At 39.2% G+C, this 21,795-nt stretch overlaps 1 protein-coding gene across 1 annotated transcript in view; it reads right to left on the bottom strand.

Moving 5' to 3' along the window:
• STK24 (serine/threonine kinase 24) overlaps window positions 1-21,008 on the bottom strand; it is a 52,112-nt gene extending 31,104 nt beyond the window's left edge. Inside the window, exons 1-2 of the mRNA XM_084226888.1 lie at window positions 20,754-21,008; window positions 7,854-8,084 (exon numbers count right to left, since the gene is read on the bottom strand). Of these exons, the coding sequence (XP_084083014.1) occupies window positions 7,854-8,084; window positions 20,754-20,795 (273 nt within the window). The 5' untranslated portion in view covers window positions 20,796-21,008. The remainder of the gene's footprint in view (window positions 1-7,853; window positions 8,085-20,753) is intronic.
• Between the last annotated feature and the right edge of the window lie 787 nt (window positions 21,009-21,795).

Genomic DNA, 21,795 nt, shown 5'->3' with positions numbered 1-21,795 from the left:
TACAGTAAGAATTACTTAGCCATAAAAGGCTAAAAGTGCAGAACTGATTACACTGATGAACAGCAAAATTCTTGAAGTCACCACCATTGTTTACTAGGCAGATTTTTTGACAGATGTGAAAAAATAGGGCAATATGATGCAGATTCTAGAAAATGCTAATAATCCCTCCAACTGCTAAAGGAAAATACTGGAATAACAAGTTTCTAAAACTACAATTTGAAACAGTACCTTTGAATAAAGACAATGCAAACTAACAACTTTTTTCTCATTAAGAGCACAGCAAATGACTACAGGGAAAGACAGTAGTAAAGACTATGGACAACAAAGGTTCAGATTTTAAGGTAACATCTCTGAAATAAGAAGAGACCAAATAAATATGAAAATAGGACTTCACAGCAAAACAATATGACTCTAGAAACAGAGTTTATGGGTGCTTTGGCATCCTTTTGCCTTTGTCTTATTTATAGCTACTAGAGACTCTATCAATGGAAGTTTCCTACTTGTTCTCTCAATCAGTAGACTGACAAGATCTGACAGCCTATCAGAACCACTACTACAGAAACCTTCTTGCTACCTCCTTCTGAGCAGTCCAGCCAGATGTCATCTCCACATTTACTACAGATAAATGAAGGCAACACTCATTCAACTTCTCTGCAGGCCAGGGCTGCCTAATGAGAACCAGTCCTTCAGAAGAAGAGTAAGCATACCAGAACACAGGTTGGCTCATAGGAAAGTGGGCCTCGTTTTGTTCTCAACATTGCCACAAGAACAGAATTTGCAACCACAGCCTTCTTCTCATTCCAGCTGCAGGAATTCCTAAAGGTGAAGACAATTCCTTCCAGCTTTGGTCAAGAGAACAAAGAAGGAATTTCAGCACTTCAACTCCTGATAATATGAATTGACAACAACATGGTTGCAACTGTAGCAGGAAAAATGAAAGACAGTTACAGCTTTTTCATTTAATCCTGCCTAAATGAGTCCAATGGGGCTAAGGAAGGGTGCAGAGCACAAGTCTCAGGAGGATTGCCTGGGGGAGGTGGGGGAGAAAAGGCAGCTCAAGGGAGACCTTATTGCTCTCTATAACCACGGGAAGGGAGGCTGTAGTGAGCCGGGCGTTGGTCTCTTCTCCCAGGTGACAAGTGATAGGATGAGAGGAAACAGCCTTGAGTTGTACCAGGTGGAGAAATTTCTTCACAGAAAAATTTCTTTCACTTTCTAGAAAGGATTGTAAAGCATCTGTAAAACAGAGAACCAGGGAAGCAGCAGCCACCACCCCTGAAAGTGTTCAGAAAATGTGAACACATGGTTTAATGGTGAACAAAGTGGTCATGGTGCTAAGTTGATGGCTGGGGCTCATCTTGAAAGGTCTTCTCCGACTTTAACAATGTTATGACTCTATGGTTCTAACGCCCATCCAAAGTTCAGGGAATGTAGTTGCAAAAGTCAGCTCTGCAAGGGCATGAGCTGCTGCTGTGGGGCTGGGCACAAAGCACAACAATGGATCATCAAGAAACTACTCACACGTTTCACTTTTCCCCATGCTGAGGTAGCAGCCCTGTTGAAGGGGATTCTCAGTCTTAAAGTTAAGCAGGAAAAATCTCTGTTCTGTCTCCCACCCCGATAAGCATGATGAAGCCTGCCAAAGGCTGCCTGCTTTATCAAATGATGACAGAATGCACCAAGTCCATTAATTTCTGGCTGACCCACAGCATACATTTAAAGTCACATCAGCTCAGAGATGCTCAGTGTTAAAGCAAACCAGTTAAACCTGCAAAGCAAAAGAACACCAACTTCAAACTTATTGAAGTCCCGCATAAACACCCACATTCCAAGTTACATTACCTAGAATAGTCAACATATCCACATTAAAGTTCATGAGTCTCCTAAAGCATTCAAACTCAGGCTTCTTTAAATTCAGCAAATACTGACACAAAATCCCCAAAAACCTGCTAGTGGCATAAAACCCACCTCATATAAGCTGTTCCAATATTTAAGCTGTCTACCCTTTAAAACAGTACATGAGATTATTAGATGAAATTTGCTTATCGTGACCACTCAGCAAGTACATCTTGTCATATTTCGGCAGAACTGGTTAGAAAGCACTAAACTAGCAGAAAGGGCTTTCCTATATACACATTGCATCACTTCCAACCTTCTCTTAAAAAAACAAAACCTAGCCTGAACTTCAGTCATCCTCTGGAATACAGGCTTCCCAAACTGCAGGCTTCCCAACCTTAAACTGCTCCTGAGAAGCTCTTTACTGACCGCATTGCAGTTTTCCAGCCCACTGTGAACTGGCCACGTTATTCTGAGAAGAGTATCACTCATCCTGTGTATACTAAAGCCCTAACCAACGCAAGACTTGCTATGGCTCAGCCAAAGCACTGTTTACCAACCTCACATTCATCTGATTACCAAAAATAAAACCACAGATTAATTTCAGAATCACCATTTTTCATAAATAATTTTTTTGTTCTGGCTGGAGTTCATTTGCCAGAACTCACTGTACTACAGAATTCAGTTAATTAAACTTCATAAAAACATTTTCTTTTTTTAATTAGGGTAGACTGTTTCACCCATAAAAGTTAACCAGAAGCTATTTTCTGTGTTGCTTGACTTTCAACAGTAGGTATTTAACATCCTAAACAGGAAATAAAAAGCCATACTGGTTTTATGTAACAAAAAGCCTAAAAATTATTGGCAGCTATCCTTTATGAACCTTCTACCATTGCTTCCCATAAACCTTTTTTAAATAATTCTTAAAATACATTCATAAAATGGGAGGCTGTCTGCATGAAAGAAAGGGGGAAATATACTGTAAGTCCTATTCTTCTTGGGTCAATAAATTTAAACAGTTCAAAAGAGGGTATCCTCTGAAGCTTCAAAGTGTGCTAGAAAAATATATTTGGAGGATGAAGAAACATAAGCTTAGAGACAGTAGTATTTTTTAAAATACATACTACAAAACTAGTTTGATATCATTTGCACCTAGTTACAATGGATGATGAAAAGACTTATAAATTATTTGCTCTGCCATTACATACATATATACAGAAGTCTAAGACGAAGAAATGAAAGAATTTTTAACATACACATACAAGGAACACATCAATCTCAGTTTTTGGCCATATACACTTATTAACCTAAGTTTGGAGTATTATGTACATATAAATACGTGCAAAAAAGTCAAGGGTCTTTAACCTTCAATGTTTTAAATATAAACACAAATTAATTTGCTCATATATTTCTAAATAATAAAACAAGACCAAGAAATATAAAAACATTAAGTTATAATAAAGCCATACTTAAAGAAAAACTGAAGAAACATTACCAGAGAAACATCTGAATCTTGAAAATAAAACATATTTTAAACAACAGGAACAGGAGAAACAACCAAAAGTGGAACCAAATCTAACTAAGCTCTTGAAAAATTGGTAAAACAGAATAAGATGCAAAAAGCAGAGCTGACAAGTTTCTCGACTGAAAAAGTTTTAAAATAAGTAGCATAGCAATACTTCCTAAGAGTTCCAGCACAGCAAAACTCAGAAGAGACAGAAAATTTCAGCCAAATTTATAAGAAATTTTTTAAAAATTAGCAAAACAAAAAGAATCCCTAATCCATTACAAGGAAGAACGTGGATGCTGTTAATCTAAAATCTAAATATATAAACAGATCCAGAGAAGTTTCATGAATTAATTCTATAAGGATCTGAAAAGAACTACTATTCTTTTATCCTTGGAGCATTTAATCAGATCATAGAGGAACAGATAAACCTTTCATTTGGAAGACAGCAAGGACCATTAATACAGGCTTTTAACACACCATGGCAGACAAGGAACAGCAATCCCTGTACATATCTGCACCCACATAAACCATGGAACTGCAATTTACTTTAAGAGCAACACTCCAGTTACTCAGTATATCCTACAAACAAAAGACCTTTTTCCCAATAGAATGGGAACATTAAGACATTTTACATAAAAATACAATGCCCTTAGAAAAGGGCATTTCCATTTCTGTTTTATACAAATGAATCTTGATTTCCAACAAAAAGGTGTACCACAAATAAATTTATACTCAGAATGACAACCTAAACTGGTACCACTTCACTATTGCTTTTGTTCTATTTGCATGAACACTGATCACAGCAACTGCACACAAATCTCCAAAAACAGATGCACAGAACAAAGTCTAGAAGGAATGCAAGACTTGCTTTATGGGAACAACAAGTTGCTTCTTATCTAAGACTCATTGTGCTAAAGCAGTAATATTTCATATGAACAGATATGGCTTAGTTTTTGGATATGAAAGAAGAATTTGCTATAAACACACTTTCAAAACATTCAAATACGATGTACAGAGTATTGCAGAGTTAACAAGGCTTTTGAGTATATCACACTATTCTATTTAGAACCTAAAAACTAACCAGTGTTTTTTAAAGTTACTAGAACAAAGAAACTTTCATTAACTCATTAAATTGTAATAGGTATTTCAACTGTCCTACCACGTATATCATGCAGAAGGCACCAAGAGCTTGACAAGCTCATCTCACATCATCTCAAGACAGCAAGAGACCTCAGGCAAGCATAGTAGTATTATATAAGCCTTCTAAAATTTCAAGCAATAGGTTCCTGAACACACTGGCATATAAAATGACCTAGCTTAATGGAAGAAGGTGTGGAGTAACAGAGAATGAAGAACAATATAAAATTTCTCAAAGACATCTGATTTGGTTTCCTAAAAAATAAACAAATATTAAAAAACTCAAGCCCAAATCATTCTGCCTACTTAGAGAAAGGATAGCAATTCCAAAAACAATTTCAATCTGTCTGCCAAAATAATTAATAGAAAATCAAATTAAGAGTTCCCTACAAACAGTAACTCTTTCTATCTAAAATCCACCAGAAACATGGTTAACATGCACAAGGCTGCACAGACTACAGGATGATAATTAGTGAAGTGGCTGGCAATATAAACTGAGATCCTATTGTTTTCCTACTTGCTTACTTCAAAGAAGTTTGTTCTGTGACAAGACATTATTATCTTTCTCTTGTAATTAGTGCTAAACTATCCAATCACAGAAGAAATAATGTCTCCCAATCACTCAACACATGGAAAATTAATGTGTTGAACATTCTCAGTGATAGATTATCTGCACTGTCAGAAACAGAGCTAAAAGATGGTCAGACCCTTAGAACTACATATGGCAATCCTGGTTTCCAAATACAACAAAGACCTGCAGCAAATAAACTTAGATTTCTAGCCAAGAATATGAACCAATTCATTTAAATATTAATATAGTCCATTTTGTGTGTGTGTGTATATATGTGATGACACAATATCTGATAACGAGACCTAACTCTTTTTTTAGAAAGCAAATAGAACCGCAAAATGTTTCTTTTGCAAAGATTCTACAACTTATCAGCATCCCCTAGTAACTACCACACATGAATTTTTAACAGCATAAAGAAATCAGCTTTTTGTTTTGAAGACCAAAAGTGCTGCAGTACCAAGTGTCTTACAAACAACACACATTCACAAAGCACTGAAGCAATGAGTACACGAGTACCTTCACATTCTACTAACTGCAGAAAGAGCTGTACTTCACTGCAAAAGTACCTGAGTCACACACAGCCACTACTGGTGCTGTATCTTAGAAAGCTGACACAAGCTGAAAAACTCACAGGCTACTGCACTGATCAGAAAAAAGGGATATGGAAGGTATCAGAGGGTCCCCCCCACAACAATAAGCGCAAGTATGCCTATTGACCCTTCAACCCAGCCAAACTCCTTCAGGGAACAGAACCGTACAATCCCCTCTCACCTTCCACTAGGAAAAGCAGCCACAGCTGTTACACCTCCAAAAAAACATAAAAATTCACCTAGTTCAAATCTGAACACTGGATTTTCTTTTTCAGCCTCATTGTAATTATACACATTTTTAAAACTAATAAGAGGTTTTCCCATCAGACTTTTTCTTATATTCTATTTCTTATCCTGTAAGAGCTAATAGCCCTTGCTGGTTTCTCACGTGGGCACAAATGACACCAAGGGTAATAGGAGTCATCACATTCAGTATCAGGGCTCTGGAGAAGAGTCTGGAGGCCCAGGTAGTCTTTTCCTTAATTACGCCAGTTTGGGTAAATGATGAGAGCACAAGTAGATGGATTTGGAAAGTAAACTGGCTGCACCACTGCTGCTGGCAACAAGGTCTTGGTTTAGGACTCTGCTGATTGGAAGGGATAGAACCCACCTCATGAAACAGGTCATATAAGCCTTTGCCAACAGACTGGCCAACCTGGTAAAGTGAGCTTTGAACGAGAAGCAGGAGAAGAGGAAAGGACTGTGAGACATTCCCTGGCACTCCTACTGAGACACAGACAAACTCAAATACCTCTGTGAAGTGCTGGCACACCAATGAAGGCAGTATAGGGAACAAGCAGCAGGAATTTGAGATCTCTGTGCAGTTACAAGGCTTTGATCTCACTGCAATTACCAAGACATGATGGGACAGCTCACACAGCTGGAATGTCACAGGGAAGGGCAACAACTGTTTAGACTACGAAGGCACAGTGGTGCAGCTGCCATACTTCATTTAACTATCAGTCTTTGACAGTGTAATTTCAAAAGCAGTGGTAGAAGCCATGAGGAAAAGTTTATCCAATTTACTGTGCTCAATTAACTACCTTCTGATGCTTCTGAGACCAAACCTATACCTAACACCAGGCGTTAGGTTCTGGTAACAAGTTATCAGGTCTAAAAACCATTAACAAATTACTGATAAGATATCCAAGCAAACTGGTTCAGAGCACAAGGAAGAAAGGAAAAACTGTCTCTCACTTGAGTAATGCATATCCTGGATTCAGAAAAAGTCCTTTTTTCTTTGGAAATTAACTGGCAATCTCAGAGATACAGAGATAAAGCAGGGTCTCCCTTTCAGAACCTTCATGTCTTGGCAGATAAATAGAATACTTCCACAAAAGCAAAAGCAGACTGAATAAAGTACTTTCTGCCCACTTCTAACTTCAAATCCTGCCAAGACAACAATCTCTTATCTAGATTCTCATCTCACTGTCATAAAAGAAAGAGCTGTCAAGACGGGAACAAAGTCTGTGCAAGGAATAAAGTAATACCAAAAGCTTCCAGATACTTCCACTACCTTCAAGACGTAATAAGTCATTACATCCATCCAATTAAAAACAATAACAAAAAAGAAAACCTTAACAAAAGAGCAAACTATCTGGCACACTTCAAACTGAATCGTGAGAATAATATGGCAGTGGGAGGAAAGGGAAACAGATTCACAAGACAGTTAACAGAAACCCCTTCCATAATTAGCTTCACTTATGTCTAATGTGCAAAATTATTTACTTTCAGATTTTAATTTTTAAATCACTCAGACCAAGGCTGGGTTCAGTCTCCTCAGAAGAACAACCGAAGAACTTAGAATGATCAGGAATCAAACCCTGACAAAAAATTTCAAGCCTCATAAAAGAGCTGATACTAATTGCTTTTAATGTTTTGGTAATTCAAATGCAGACTTAGGCTGAATTTCCTGAATTTAAATTAACTAATATTAAGAGAATCTAAAACATATTAGACCTCAACAAATTCATGTTATTTAAAGGAGGTTTTGTACAGAAATAGCAATAGATGAGCATTTTTTCTTATTAAAATCTGTCACATACTTCACAAAATACAGTAACTCATTCTTTCTTTAGAGTTGAAAGGACAAAAGATATTTTCTTCAACCAAGGTTTGACAAACCTCACCAACAAAAACAGACACAACTGGATAGCCTGGAAAAGAATTACCTGTAAAACCAAATAGCCACCATCTGTGAGTATCTTACCTTTAAATAGGATCCATAATATTTAGTTACATATGGACTGTCACACTGACTCAACACCGTGATTTCTTGTTGGATGTCTTCTATTTCATCTTCTGCTTCTTCTAGGTCAATAATTTTTATAGCAACGACTTTCTGAGTCCGATTGTCAATTCCTTTAAAAACTTCACCAAAAGACCCCTTACCAATTCTCTCCAGTTTTGTAAACAGTTCTTCTGGATCTGCCTTCAGAGTCTGTTAAAAAGAAATATAAGGAGAAAAGTCACTCAGTATTTTTAACAAAATGTGGTACTTTTAAAGGCAACAAACACTTCAAATTCTCCATATTCCTATTTATCTAGCTACCTTTTTCTACCTCCATAATTGCCATATTCTTTCTAAATCCCTTATATGCACACACTGATATTTTTTTATTTCACTGTATATAAAGAAAAAATTTAACACTGTTCATGTGTCACGGTTTTATCCTACTGGCCACAGAAAATGCTGCCATCTCCATTTCTTTTTCTCTGCCAATAAAGAGTATCCAGAATAGAAGATCATTACAAAGATTTTTTTTTTTTATTGAAAGCAAATAGATCAAAATACCACTACCAAAAAAAGTAAGCCTTTAGTCTAACCTTTTCTCTTTAAATTGGTTCCCTCCTAGATCCCAGAATCCCTCTGTCGTATTTTTTTCGTATCTCATCCTTCCAAGGACTTCATTCACCTTCTTCAGTGCACAGGGCACTATTCCCTTTTATTTGTGCGACAAACAATCCTCTTCAATTCTCTCCTAATAAGGATCACCTGCATGAATAGCCATGCTTCCTCCTGTTCCCTGATGCCAAGGTTCTCTCAGTCAGGATTTATTTATATTTTTCTTTGCAAAGTCGTTCACTCCTAATAAACATCCTGTTCCAGCTTTCTTGATTTGAGCAGTCACATAAATGCCACCTAAACATGCAAATGCAGGACTGAGGTGGACCACACTACCACATTTGCTTTTTCTCCACTATTAAGTATTCAGCTCACTACTGCTTCTCACTTTCAGCGCACAGATGGTAAGTTCCACAGTATACCTTCTTAATCTAACAGCACGGAGCCTCGGTAGCTAACAAAAAATACAAACATTACAACTACAGGGGGGTTGGACTGTATGACCTTTAATGAGCTCTTCCAATCCCAATTTTTCTATGATTAAACTGAAAAAGTCATAAATAGAGTGAAGAGTCATAAAATTAAGAAAGAACAGGATTACTTAGAATCTTGTCCTTAAGAAAAAAAATTAATACTTTAAGAGACTTCAGATATTTGTAGTTTTAAAAGGATGACACTCATGCTAGCTAAGTGAAAAATACATAGTTCATACAGAAGAAGGCTCATACACGAAGAATTCAGTAATGCCTATAAAAGCATAAAACCACAATTTATGCTTAGCCCAAATGTGTAGTAGCATGAAGAGGGGAATGAGAATTTCTAGGTTACCACTGACAAGCACTGAAACATTTCCTTCAACAATTAAATTTATCGTATAAAGCACCTCCCACATACACTTTTCTGCTCTCACATCTCAAAGTTACATAATTAACCCATACAGCTACAAGAGGAAGATAGCCTAGAACACAGTTTCTCTGGAGGTATCTAAATTTCACAGCTGAAAGAGGTGTTTTGAGGACTAGGTAGCTAGGACTCACTGAACTCAAAGATAAACCCACTCAGTTCTCAAAGCGTTTTATCATCATCTGGCACAAACTGGGAGTACACAACAACTTTTAGTACTTTAAAGTCAGCGATAAGACATCACAGCTTTCGGATAATCTGAAACAGAACACATCACTGGTGAGATCAGCCCAAAGCAAAAACCCTCTAAGTCTACCTATTCCAAGACTTCACCAGCCCCAAGAAATTCTCCCTGCTTTAGATCTTACTAATCCATCCTTTTATCCAAAGTCACTTTTGGTAAACAAACAGAAGGGAACGGGGTTATATCACCCTTTTGCCATTAAACGAATGGAGCAAAAGATCCACACCCCTTCCACCAAAAGCAGCTTGTTCCTCCGTTAATTTCAATGTAAAGAGAACAACACACTATTACACACTATTAAATATTACATAATATATCTATATATTTATGTATCTCCCACCTAAGAAACCAGACCAGGGCACTTCATGTTTTCCCACAGCCATCACTCAGCTGCACAGTAACCCTTACCAACACTTCCAGGGACACAATTTCTAAGAGATCACTAAACTACAAACCAAATTGTGCTTACTGCTTCTTCTCATGCCTCACAGAATGCTCTGTTCTTAATATTCAAACCAGTCTTGTCTGAGAACTCTTCATGAATAAAAATAACCTGAACACCGGCATCAGATATTTTCCCTCGTGGAAAACAATTATCCATCTACAGTTTCATACATCCTGTGCTGGAATTTGAGATGATGTGCTGTAGAGAGATGTGCCTAATCCAACCACACAAGCCTTCTAGTTCCATTCACTAGCCACAGGAATCTGAGCATTACATCATTTCAAAGGCATCTGGGTAAGCCACAAACCAATCCCAGTTGCAGCTGCCTAAAACATTCCATGTTTCACCTCCTGAGACTAAAAAGCCAGCACTGCTCAGTTGCAGTGCACTGCAGTTGTTCAAATGGAGAAAATGCAAGAGCTACCTGCCAGCAGCTTTTCAAAGTTCTGCTGGCTGAATATATACACCCCCTATTTTCCCTTTCCCCCTTAACACTCTATGACTATCATATATTAAAGCCCCTTGTTTCACTGCTCCACAGTCTTCAGAGACTTTCAGGAACCTCACAGCTTCTTTTTACAGTGTCAAGCTCTTGGTATTCTGGTGTTAGGCTGGCAGTTTTATAAGACAACTGTAAAAGAGAATTAACAATTACAGAAAAGTGAGGAAGATAACTTTCTGAAAGACCCAAGAAGAAGGGAACAACTGTTCGCTTGAATTTTTATAATCAAAATTTTACAGCCATTTTGAAATGTTGATTGTTCAACAATAACACAACTTAATGGGATCGAAATCATTATCAATAATAATGTTATTTCAGAAGATTCCTGTGAAATGACTAATTATTAAACAAACAAAAAATAAAACCCAAAACCCTTCCTTGCCAGTTCACAACTTTTGTAAATTCATTTCTTTGTTCTGAAATGTAACAGTTGCCATTCCTGAATTTTCTTCTGAGCAACAGGAGGCAGCAGTTGTTTCAAAAAACCCAAACAACACACTCTTGCTCTGTAAGAAAGGTCTCAGTTTTCTTCTCAGAAAACCAGGTGTTTGAAGTGAGAGCCTTAAACCACTGGCAAGCAGTGTTTTTGCAAGAACTAAGAGTTGGTTTCTTTAATGACCTGCAGTCTTTCAAACATGTAGAGATCAGGCCTCCAGATACATAATGAACTGCTTGAATTTGAAAGCACGAGTGGCCAATTCCCATCCTTTTTTCCACTATCACATCTGGAAAGGATTCTTGCCAAATTTGATTTTGCTTGGTTTTGTAAATACTTCCAACAGAGACAAATTAAACAAATAGCTTTATAAATATTCTCTCTACACAACTACGCAGAGAAAATTACTTCCGCAGACACTGCCATTATAGTGTTGCTGACTACTCTTTGCAAACTTTTACTAAGTATAGAGTTTATTCCTACTAATATTAAAATAATGGGAACTGATAAAAGAACCTTCATGTAATGGAGCACATCAAATATTGCTAGAAACCATGGATTAGAACATCAATATCTGCTGCAAATGGGTAAAGGTAATCACCTTGATAAAGAACTAGATCTCTACCACTACATTTTTTTCAAAGCTGTCACAGAATACATACCGCGACAAATCAAAAACAAGATTTGGAGTATTCAGATTGAATGATTCCAGAACTTTCAATTTCCACAGACACTTGAATTACTTTGCTTTTTATTTCAAATAGTTTTTCACACTTCTGAACACAAACTGCAACCATCTTGTCTCACTGTCCAGCTTGTTCAGCCATGTAGAACAAAGTCCTTTTCACCATGAGCAAAGCTACCATTCATCCAATAATTTGAGTAATCTCTCTGTACTTGTTCCACATTGGATTCATTACTTTTGACCTTAATCAGCCAGAAAAACATACTCCATTTAAAATTAACTCTTCTTAGTACCTAACAACACTGTTGCCTACTTCTACAGAATAAAAATAGTCCAATACATTCTCAGATCCTATTTGTTCAATTTGGTCTTGGCTCAAACTCAGCTGCAGCCAAATAAACCAAATCACCTCCTCCTAATGCCCTGTATTTCCAACTAATGAGCTCCCACACTTTTGCAAAGGCTCTTTGTAATAATACTCACACTTATGACAAGCTGCACTTTATGTTGTTTTGTTCAGTAATTCCAATCCCCAGGGTTGCACAGTTCTTCAGTTCTGCCTCTCACATGTAACAGGTGCCTTTAAATTTTGTCTTTTTCAGGCATTGCTTTTTTCTATGCAAAGGTCACTTCAGTCAGCAATTATCAAGAACAGTCCTGGAGAAACCAGCAGCGTCACCTACTCTGACACCACCTCTGCAGTACCCTCTTCACAGTCAGGGTTACACACATCTTGTAACATATTTATTTTTATGAATCCACAATTCTCATCCACATTAACTGCCCCTTAAAGCTCAACAGAAAATGTCACTGTAATTCAAACTAGTTAGACCCAACTTTATCCATAACCATTCTGAGAGAAGATACAGCTTTGAGTCTTTCTCCACATCTCACTCCAGTTCTTATTTCTAACCTCTTTTTATGAAGAGTTGTTCCAGTTATTGTAGAAAATCATTAAAAATATATTTCTTTAACTTACAAGAATTATAAAGCATCTCCATAATCCAAGTTCTTAAACTTAACTGTGCACCTGATTGTACTTGCAGATCTGTTATGTCTCTTTGCAGCTTGTTTGAAACAGACAAGCATCTTTTAACATCTCATTTTGTATACTTTTCATTTCACCAAATCAATTTCCAATTTTTCAGTCCAATTCTCATTCCCTATCAAGACTGAGCCCAAAATATGATAATTGGAAGAGGTTCAGAGATTTCTGGGGATTGTTTAGCTTGGAAAAAAGAAGCCTGGGCAGCTGGAAATCTTACTCTGTGTGAATACCTGATGTAAAGGAATAAAGAATACAGGGCCAGACTTTTCTTTGTGGTGTCCAGCAGAAGGACAAGTTGCAATGGCCAGAAACTGAGTTATAGGAAACTTCATCTAAACTTCCAAAACTAAAAGAGGAAAAGAAAAAAAAAAAAAAAAAGAAAAAAACCACAAAAAACAAACAAGAAACAAAAACAAACAAACAAAACCCCCCTCTCACAAAGCTAAAAACTCAGCCTTTCTTAATATAATGATAACCCTGCATTAGATTAGGGCTGCCCAGGCAGGTTGTGGATCCTCTGAGGTATTCAAAACTAGGCTGGATGTTGTTCTGAGCAATCTGGTGACTCTACTTTGAGCAAGAGGTGGAGTAGATGTGCTCCACAGATTCCTTACAATCTCAGCTATTCTGTGATTCAATTCCTATCACATCAAGAATTAGTTTTGCTGCTAAATTTACTGCACAGAAACGTAATTTCTTCAAAATTGAGATACCATTGCTGCACATAATTTCTTTACTTTTTATCTTTGGTCCAACCAGAGAACAGAAATCTGCCAGAGAAGTTCACACAGGAAATTCTCCCACATACCCTGAGAACTTTGAGCCTAAAGCCAAAGTGACCAGCAGGAACAGTTGATGTCATTCTCCTTCACAGAGCTCCCCATTTCAAGAAAGCACTGCAATGGTTTCCCTAGATCACTACTTGTAATCTTTCAAAAACCATTTAATGTCTCTTCACCTCAACACAGACCACTATTAGGGAGCTCCCCTTTTTACTTTGATCCCCACAAACCTAGCAGCACACGGGGCAGCAGTAGAGATACATAAATTTGGGTAAATTGCACAAATTTAAATCAGCCTTCCTACAAACTTGGGTACCAAAGCAGGGGGCAGGGAATAAACAAACCCATGACCCAAAAAAGAAAGAAAAAACAACCACCAAGACCCCAAAACACCCATATAAGATGGTTTTGCATCAGAGAAAAAATTACCTTCAGAAAGGAGAAGCCTCAAAATTTGTTACCCAGCATTTCAGCTATCTCAGAAGCTCACAAGTTCTTGTTTTCAGCAATATATATCACATATATGAATAACTGAAACAACACACAACATTATTTCCTGCAGTTGGTGTGAAATTGAATTATAAAAGAGGCACTAAACAGATGATAAATTGTTTGGTTCAAGTTTATCAATCCCTACCTAACTTTACTTTCAAAGAGCAGCCAACTAACGCAAAAAGACAAAACATACTCAAGTATTTGGATTTATAGTCTGGGACTTTTAGACAAACAATGAAAAAAGGAAGGACATTTTTAGAAGCCTTAAAGCTGGAACCAAATTTGAACCATCTCTGTCTTATTTATCAATAATAAAGTAAAATGAGACAAGCTACCATAGCCATCTTAGAATTATCAGGAACAGCAGCAACTGATTTTATTTTATTTTTAGACAGATCAGCAAAACATTGAATGAGAGGTACAAAGACTAGAATGAAAGCATTTATCTGTAATAACTAGGTGTAGAACTAAGATCCAGCTCTTCCACCGACAATTTGTCAATTATAAAAAGTAACACATAATTGTTTTCTTTTTTTCTTCATACATATTCCATATTTCTCACTTTCCATCTCCAATACTATAATTATTCAATTCAGACTCATGCTACCAGAAGGAAATTGCTTTTTTCTGGGAGAAATAACATGCGCCAAAAATATGGAGAATTAGCAATAGCAATACATTTAACTATCGAGAAAAAGGAACAACTGCCATAAATTCTGCCATAAAGCTTCAATGGGTTGAAACAGAGGAGAGAGGAAGCAAAAAATAAAGCTGTAAACCTTGCATCTCAAACACTGAAGGTAAAAACATTTAGCATGAATCACTATGGCCTACTAATAATCATATTTGTCGCACAGTTAACTCTCTTGTTCTGATTTCTATCTAGACTGAAACAGGGTGTAAGCACATTTCCAACAGGAATAAAAAAGTTGCCTAAAGTTAGCCTATCATAAAAGTATTCCTCAACCCTTGTATAACTATCTTTCCACTTATTTTCAAGGAAGGTGCACTTATCTTACATTCAGAATACAAAATATTCAATTCTTCATTAGTAACACAAATATGTAAAGCATGCTTCCAGATTTCTAATTAACCAATACCATTTTCTGGGTGCAATGTGGCCTGCACAAATCAGTCTGAAATTTTCTGATACTTTTTATTCAGAAAACTGCTTAGAGTACAACCCAAAGAGTTTAATACCAAAATGAATAGTTACCTAACTGTAGCCTGTTTCCAGAAAACATATTTAATTGAATTTTTTTCTGAGTTTTTAATGCAACATCACGAAAAATTTTCATATTGTAGCTGACTTCCTCCCTTTCATCCATCACACTTCTAAACTGTAAATTACTGCAATTAAAAATCTCTCCATGCCTTGAGCACACAGTGAAAGCAACACACAAGTATCAGCAGTATGTACAGTATGGCAGCAAAACACAAGATGTATTATAGACACCAAGAGAAAGATAGCTAAGGAAAAATATCCCAAAAACAGTTATAGAATAATGTCTCTCACTTGTTTACACTTGTTAAAAAGCTAAAACTTCCTTGATGAAAATCATTCTTAGTTAGCTAAGCTACTGATAAAAAGAAAAAAAAGTAGCTCTTCAGGGAAAACCCCATCACTACAACAAACAGCTGAATAAAGAATGCTAATAGAGGCAATTAGAAAATTATGTTGCATTAATACTACTTGAGAAAAATAAGGAAAATAGCAAATTTTAGGTTCTACAGCAATCCCATAATTTGAGGGGAGACTCTTCTTGCACCCATGGTATGTGACAGAAAACCCAGATGTCTGTCTCAAGAAGCTGCCAAGCAGAGCAATACAGTAAATTCTCCCGATTCAAGACTCACTTTTTATCAAGTTACACTGCAGCAAGCTCTTAGTTCTATACTTATATACAACCACACAGTCTGACATTTGTGCATACCTGCACATAGAAAATTACCCAGATCAACAAAGAGTTTACAAGTAAAACCAGCTTTGATTATAAAGCTGCATCCGCACAAATTATTACTTTTAGGCACATAGAGCACCACTGAATTAAACAGTACTCCATAAAAGGTGTATCATCACAAAAGCAATAACCAGATCAAAATCAATCACAGTCACAGGATACCAGGTTGGAAGGGATCCCAAAGAAAATCTAGTCCAACCTTTCCCAGCAAAAACAGTCTAGGCAAGGCAGCCCAATACCCTGTCAACACTTAAAGGCAAGACTTAAAATTTTGAATCCAGCGTTGGGGAATCCACCATCTCCTCACAAAGATTATTCCAATGGCTGATTGTCCTGATTGTGAAGAATTTTCCTTCTGTGTCCAATCAGAATCCTCCCCAGGTGTAATTTGTACCTCTTATCCCTCATCTTTCCATGTGATTCCTAGTAAAAAGGGAGTCTCCACCTTCTCAATACTGGAACATAGTGATAAGGTCTCCATCCTGGGCCATCCTTTCTCAAGGGTAAACACATCCAGCTCTCTCAGCCCTCCCATGTGAAAAGCTTCCCAGTCCCCCAGTTATCTTTGTGGCCCTTCTCTCGACCCTCTCCAGCTGTCCACATCTTTTTTTGTATAGAAGGGACCAAACTATTATAGGATGGATGCAGTATTTTTTATTTTTATTTATTTAGATTAGATGCCTCGTTGACTTTGTCCATCAGCATTTTGTGCATCCTCTATTCCCCTTCCCACCCCACCCACAAGAAAAGGAGTACAAGAAGAATTTAGGCAAACTTTGAAAATGCAGCCAAGATACATTTTCCACTTCAGAAACACAAAAGATGCCACTATGTCAAAGCTGACATCAGAGCTTTGTGCACCATTTGTAACACAAGGCCCGGTATTTAAATGTGTCTGCTACATCAGTAGCCTTTTGTCTCTCCAGGGAACAAAGATGCCAGCTGGCTTAGAGGGTACCTTACTCACACATGAAACTTGCCACAACACAGGGACAGTCTGACTGGTCTCTGAGGACACCTGAAAGACACAGTTGCCATAAGCTGTATCTATTTACCTATTCTGGAAGGACACACAATGGAAATAGGTTTTCCTGACTCTCAAACAGCTCCATTCATCTATTACATAGCCCTGAAACAGCCTTTGACTACAGAGTGAGAAGATGCCCACTTTTTTTTCACCAACTAAAACTCTTTTATCCTGGCACCCAAGGGCTGAGCTTGTAATATGTCACAGAACCATGACATCTGTATTCAGGATATTTTAAAACTGATTAGCCAAGATCATAATGGTCCAAGGATCTGTCCAGTATTTATGAGCTGTAAGTTACTGCAAACTATTTATCAAACTGCAACATAAACAGTAACAGTGCACACAAACTCAAAAAAAAAAAAAAAAATCAAACTAGGGAAAGCTCATCTCCTACACAGAAGCTGCAAATAGAAATCAGGAGAAACTAAGTGGCCTTTCCACAGTGCCTTTGATTTAGCAACACAATATTTTGCAGTTACCAAACACAGAGCTCACACAGGAAGTATTTAAACAGTTTATTGTAAAAGAATGAGTTACAATAAGGAAGACAGTAATACCTATAGTGTGTAACTACAAAAGAACAGCCATGCTGGATCAGAACAAAGGATCCTCTAGGCCAGGACACTTCCTACAACAGCAAAAAGTCAACATCTTGGGAACAGTGCAAAAATAGACAAGTAAACAGCAGCATTTCCCAAAACACCCTTCCAGTCTCCAGCAAACTGACACTTCAGACACTTTCTGAGCCTGAAATGGTGCCTTTATGCTTAAAAACCTTTTCTGTTCATTTGTCAAGTTCCCACTTAAATTTAGTTAAACTTCTAGCATTTCTTGAAGCAACACAGCTTGAATGTCAATGCTTATTTACATTTTGCATGAAGAACCTGTAGCTCTTGTACTGAAAATACAATGAAGAATGAATAAAAATAACTTACTGCATAAACATTGTTATTGCTACAAAAACAACTGAAAAGGGAGGAAGATAAAAAAAGGAGTTTATCACACAGAAGAGTCTTGTCTTCAAGATGATGGAATTTTAAAAGCACCACAGGAATTTATTACCATAAATTTATAAACACAGTACTTGATTTAAAATACAGCTTCCTTAAAGAAGCTCCAGAAGCTTACCACGGCCTTGAAATGCAGGCCAGTCTGAAAATCAAGGTTGTATACACTTACTCAGAGGCAGTCTTGCAGGAATCTCACACATTTACAGGCAAACACACACTCTCCCCAGGCCACTTCCATAAGGCATGAAGAAGCAAGACAACACATCCTCAGTTTAGTCATGATGCAGCTTCACCCTGCACACCCAAACTCATATCTATACAGAGCCCTTAAAACAACAGCAGCAAAAACTTTGAATCCAAACTTAAACCCATGCACAGAAATTTAGGTGAAAACCCAACTCTGTTTTTATTCACGTTACAACATGCCCACTGTGCAGCAGACAGCAAATCTCAGGTTTTGACAATCTTCCAGCACCATCCTACATTTCCTCCACAGTTTTTCATTCCTTTGGCTCACTCTCTACCCACTCATTTTTATGCATCACTCTTCAAACATTGATCAGACATCTTGTTTAGGCAGAAATATATTAATCCTTCATTCTTCTGCTCTACTGACACTACCATGCTCACACCAAACAGCATTAATAAAGTGATGTCCCTCCAAGTGATTTTTTGGGGTCAAGAAGTTACCCAGCTCATACAAGCACAATGGGTGCTCTCTTGTGTGAGTACAGCAAAGAATGTCAGAGAAAGCTGCATAACTTGTCACTGACACTGCTTCCACCGTTTGTGGCAGAAGCTGGTAGGTGGGGAGGAGGGATCACACTACAGAAAAAGTAGAGATAGTCCCGTGATTTAGGCAATTTAATTATAGCCCAGAGAACTAAGATCTATTTCTCTCTTCTACACAACGAAAAAGTCCCAAATCTTTTTCTTATCTAAGCAGATGGCACACATTGAATGTACTTTACTCTTTGAACATTTATTTAGAAGTAAAATCAAAGAGAATTGTGTACTGAAAACAGACCGCTATAAAACTGCTATATATTCTGACAGAATGGAAATGCATACGGACATCTTGAACTGGGCACAGGAAATGAGTGAGCAGCATTCACAGACTTCATGCCTCTACCTATTAGCAGATCTCTAATTTGGTGTTCTTGGGTCTGAAGTTCACACTTTAGCAACTCTCATAATCTCATAGTATTAGAATAAAAATCATGAGAAAAATAACACCATTTTGAATAAAACTATTTGAAGTAAAGTCCCAAATTACGTGGACTAACAAGAACCCTGAAGATCCACACATTTCGTACAGCTAACAGTACTACAAACCAAATAATAAATCAAGTCAATAAAAAGCACAGGTCCTCAGATCATGAAGTGGCATACATCATCAGTACACGCATACTGATGGAATAATCTTCATTCTCTCACCTCCTAGCAGCTACAAATCTGATATTTAAATGCTGAAGTGTTATAGGCTCCGTCTCAAAGTAGGTAGTTGTCTTAGTACTAATTTGTCCCAAAGGAATTTAAAAAAAAAGCCCAAACAATATCCATAGTCAATCAAGAAACCCTAATTTCTCTTTCTCTGGCAATCAGCAAACTGCTCATATTTGGAAGGTGAACTTGAACTCCCAACAGCAGGACCTACACAGGAATAAATTAATTAGCTCAGAGAGTGGGCCTACGTAGGCTACGGGGCATCCAGCACTATGTATGAGCCCATAATTCATGCTATGCCTAAGCATATTACATTTTCAATTCAAATCCTCAGATTTCCAAAGAAAAGAGATTCATGACTTAGAATCCTGACTCACATAAACAAACCACGGTAAATCAATACTTAAACCAAATGATGCACAAACACTTTCAATCCAGGAGACAAATTTGAGAGACTCTTACATGTAATTCATAAGTTGTTCCTTTGGAGATAAGGGCAAGAAAGTTTCTAATCGGATGTGAGAAATATTAGAGTAACAACGCACCGATATAAATGACCTTAATGTATTCCTGGCAGCAGTTTCCATTTAAACCAAGAAAAACGAGGTGGAGGCCTCGGAGGCTCAGACTGAGCCAGTTCAGCCAGCACAAAACCGCACTAGTTATTTCAAACATACAGTTTAGACACAGAACGAGCAAATTCCACCGTATAACAACAGCAGCTGACCAACTCTCGGAATCAAACACTAGAGCCAAACACGATCCCCGAGCACCCACCTCAGAGCAGCACCACAGACATGGGCACTGCAGCATGCGCTGAAGGTCAACATTTCCAGGCCCTGCTTGTACGGACTGGTTTTACGTATGCTTGCCTTACGCACCTCAAACTAACGGGGCCGAAAATCGCCCACGGAGCCGCGGCTGGCTTCAGGAATTAAAACACCGAGCCGAACTCCCGGCCGGAGGAGGGGGCCACACGCCACGCTCCGCTCCGCACGCCTGCAGCGACAGAGCGGCCGCCGAGGACGGATGGAGGGAGCAGAGGCAGGCAGAGATCCACCGGGCGGAGGGACCTCGCTGGGCACCACGCCAAGCGCTGACAGCACGTTTCGTCTCCATCCCGCTCCTCTGCCCCCAGCCCAGCCCCCGCGGCCGAGCCAGGGCCGAGAGGCGCTCTCTCACCCCGCCCTGTCCCCCCAGCCCCGGGAATCCCCCCCCTTTACACCCAGCCCGGCCCGAGGTGCGCGTCCGTGCCTGCCCTTGGGGCAGCTGCTCACCTGCATCCCCGGCAGCCCCGCCTGCACGGGGGAGTGAGCCATGGCGGCGGCGGCGAGAGAGGCTGGGAGGCAGTCGGGTCTCCTCAGGCGGCTCCAGGGCACAGAGCTGAGCTCATATCCACGCTCTCTCACACACAGCACCGCCGCCGTCCTCCTCCTCCTCCTGGCCCTTCCCCCGGGCGAGAAGCGCCTGTGCGCCGGCGGTGGGAAAGGGGCCGTCTCAAGCCCGGGCTCTCCAGGCCCCCGTCACGGATGCAAAGGCGGCAGCGGCTTCCTCATCTCTCCTCCTCTTCCTCCTCCTCCTCCGGGCCCTGCCGGCGACACGATGACAAACCTGAGGCGGGAGGAGGAGGAGGCGAAGGAGGTGGGGGCGGAGCGGTAGCGGCGGCCCCGCCTGCCCTGCGCTCCACCTGCCTGCCCGCCCGCCGCCATGGGCGCGGCCGGCACCCCACACGCCGGGGCAGGGGCCGGGGCCCCTCAACCCGGGTCCGGGGAGCGCCCCGCGACACCGGCGCTCCGCCGAAGACTGCGATGCCGGGAAGCGCTTGGCTTCCTGTCAGAAGCTGCAGAAGCCCCATCCCAAAATGCCAGTCGTGCTTCTCCTGTAGTTCCTAAGCGGGAGCAGAGTGGGTCAGCACTGAGGTCTCTCCCACGCAGAAGTACTGCGTACATGCAAATCCCTTGAGAACGCGACAATGTTCTATTCTTTTTTGCAACTGGAATTTAGCAGTTCAGTCGCGCAGCTTCCCGTGTGCCATGGAATGCCCTAAGAGTCTCTCCTTTTTCTGCCCCGGCACGAAAACCTAGGGAGTTTCAGGAGCGTTAAAAGTTTTTGAAACCTGTCAGCCGGTGGGGCTGGGATCCATAGGACAGCGAGGATCGCTGTCTTTTCAAGAGATTTTTTTAAATAATGTGAACATCCACTGCAGTGTAAGTTACCTTTCATTAGATAATTCGCTAGAGTTAGTACAAATCTCTTAACTGCAGGAAACATTTGAAAATAGAAAATAGCCTTATTGAAAAGTGGTTGGAACTTCCCCTG

Source organism: Fringilla coelebs, assembly GCF_963513975.1.
Source record: "Fringilla coelebs genome assembly, chromosome: 2".
Taxonomy (NCBI): Eukaryota; Metazoa; Chordata; class Aves; order Passeriformes; family Fringillidae; genus Fringilla; species Fringilla coelebs.
The sequence above is the reverse complement of the archived record's forward strand: the minus strand, read 5'-3'. Positions and strand labels throughout refer to the sequence as shown.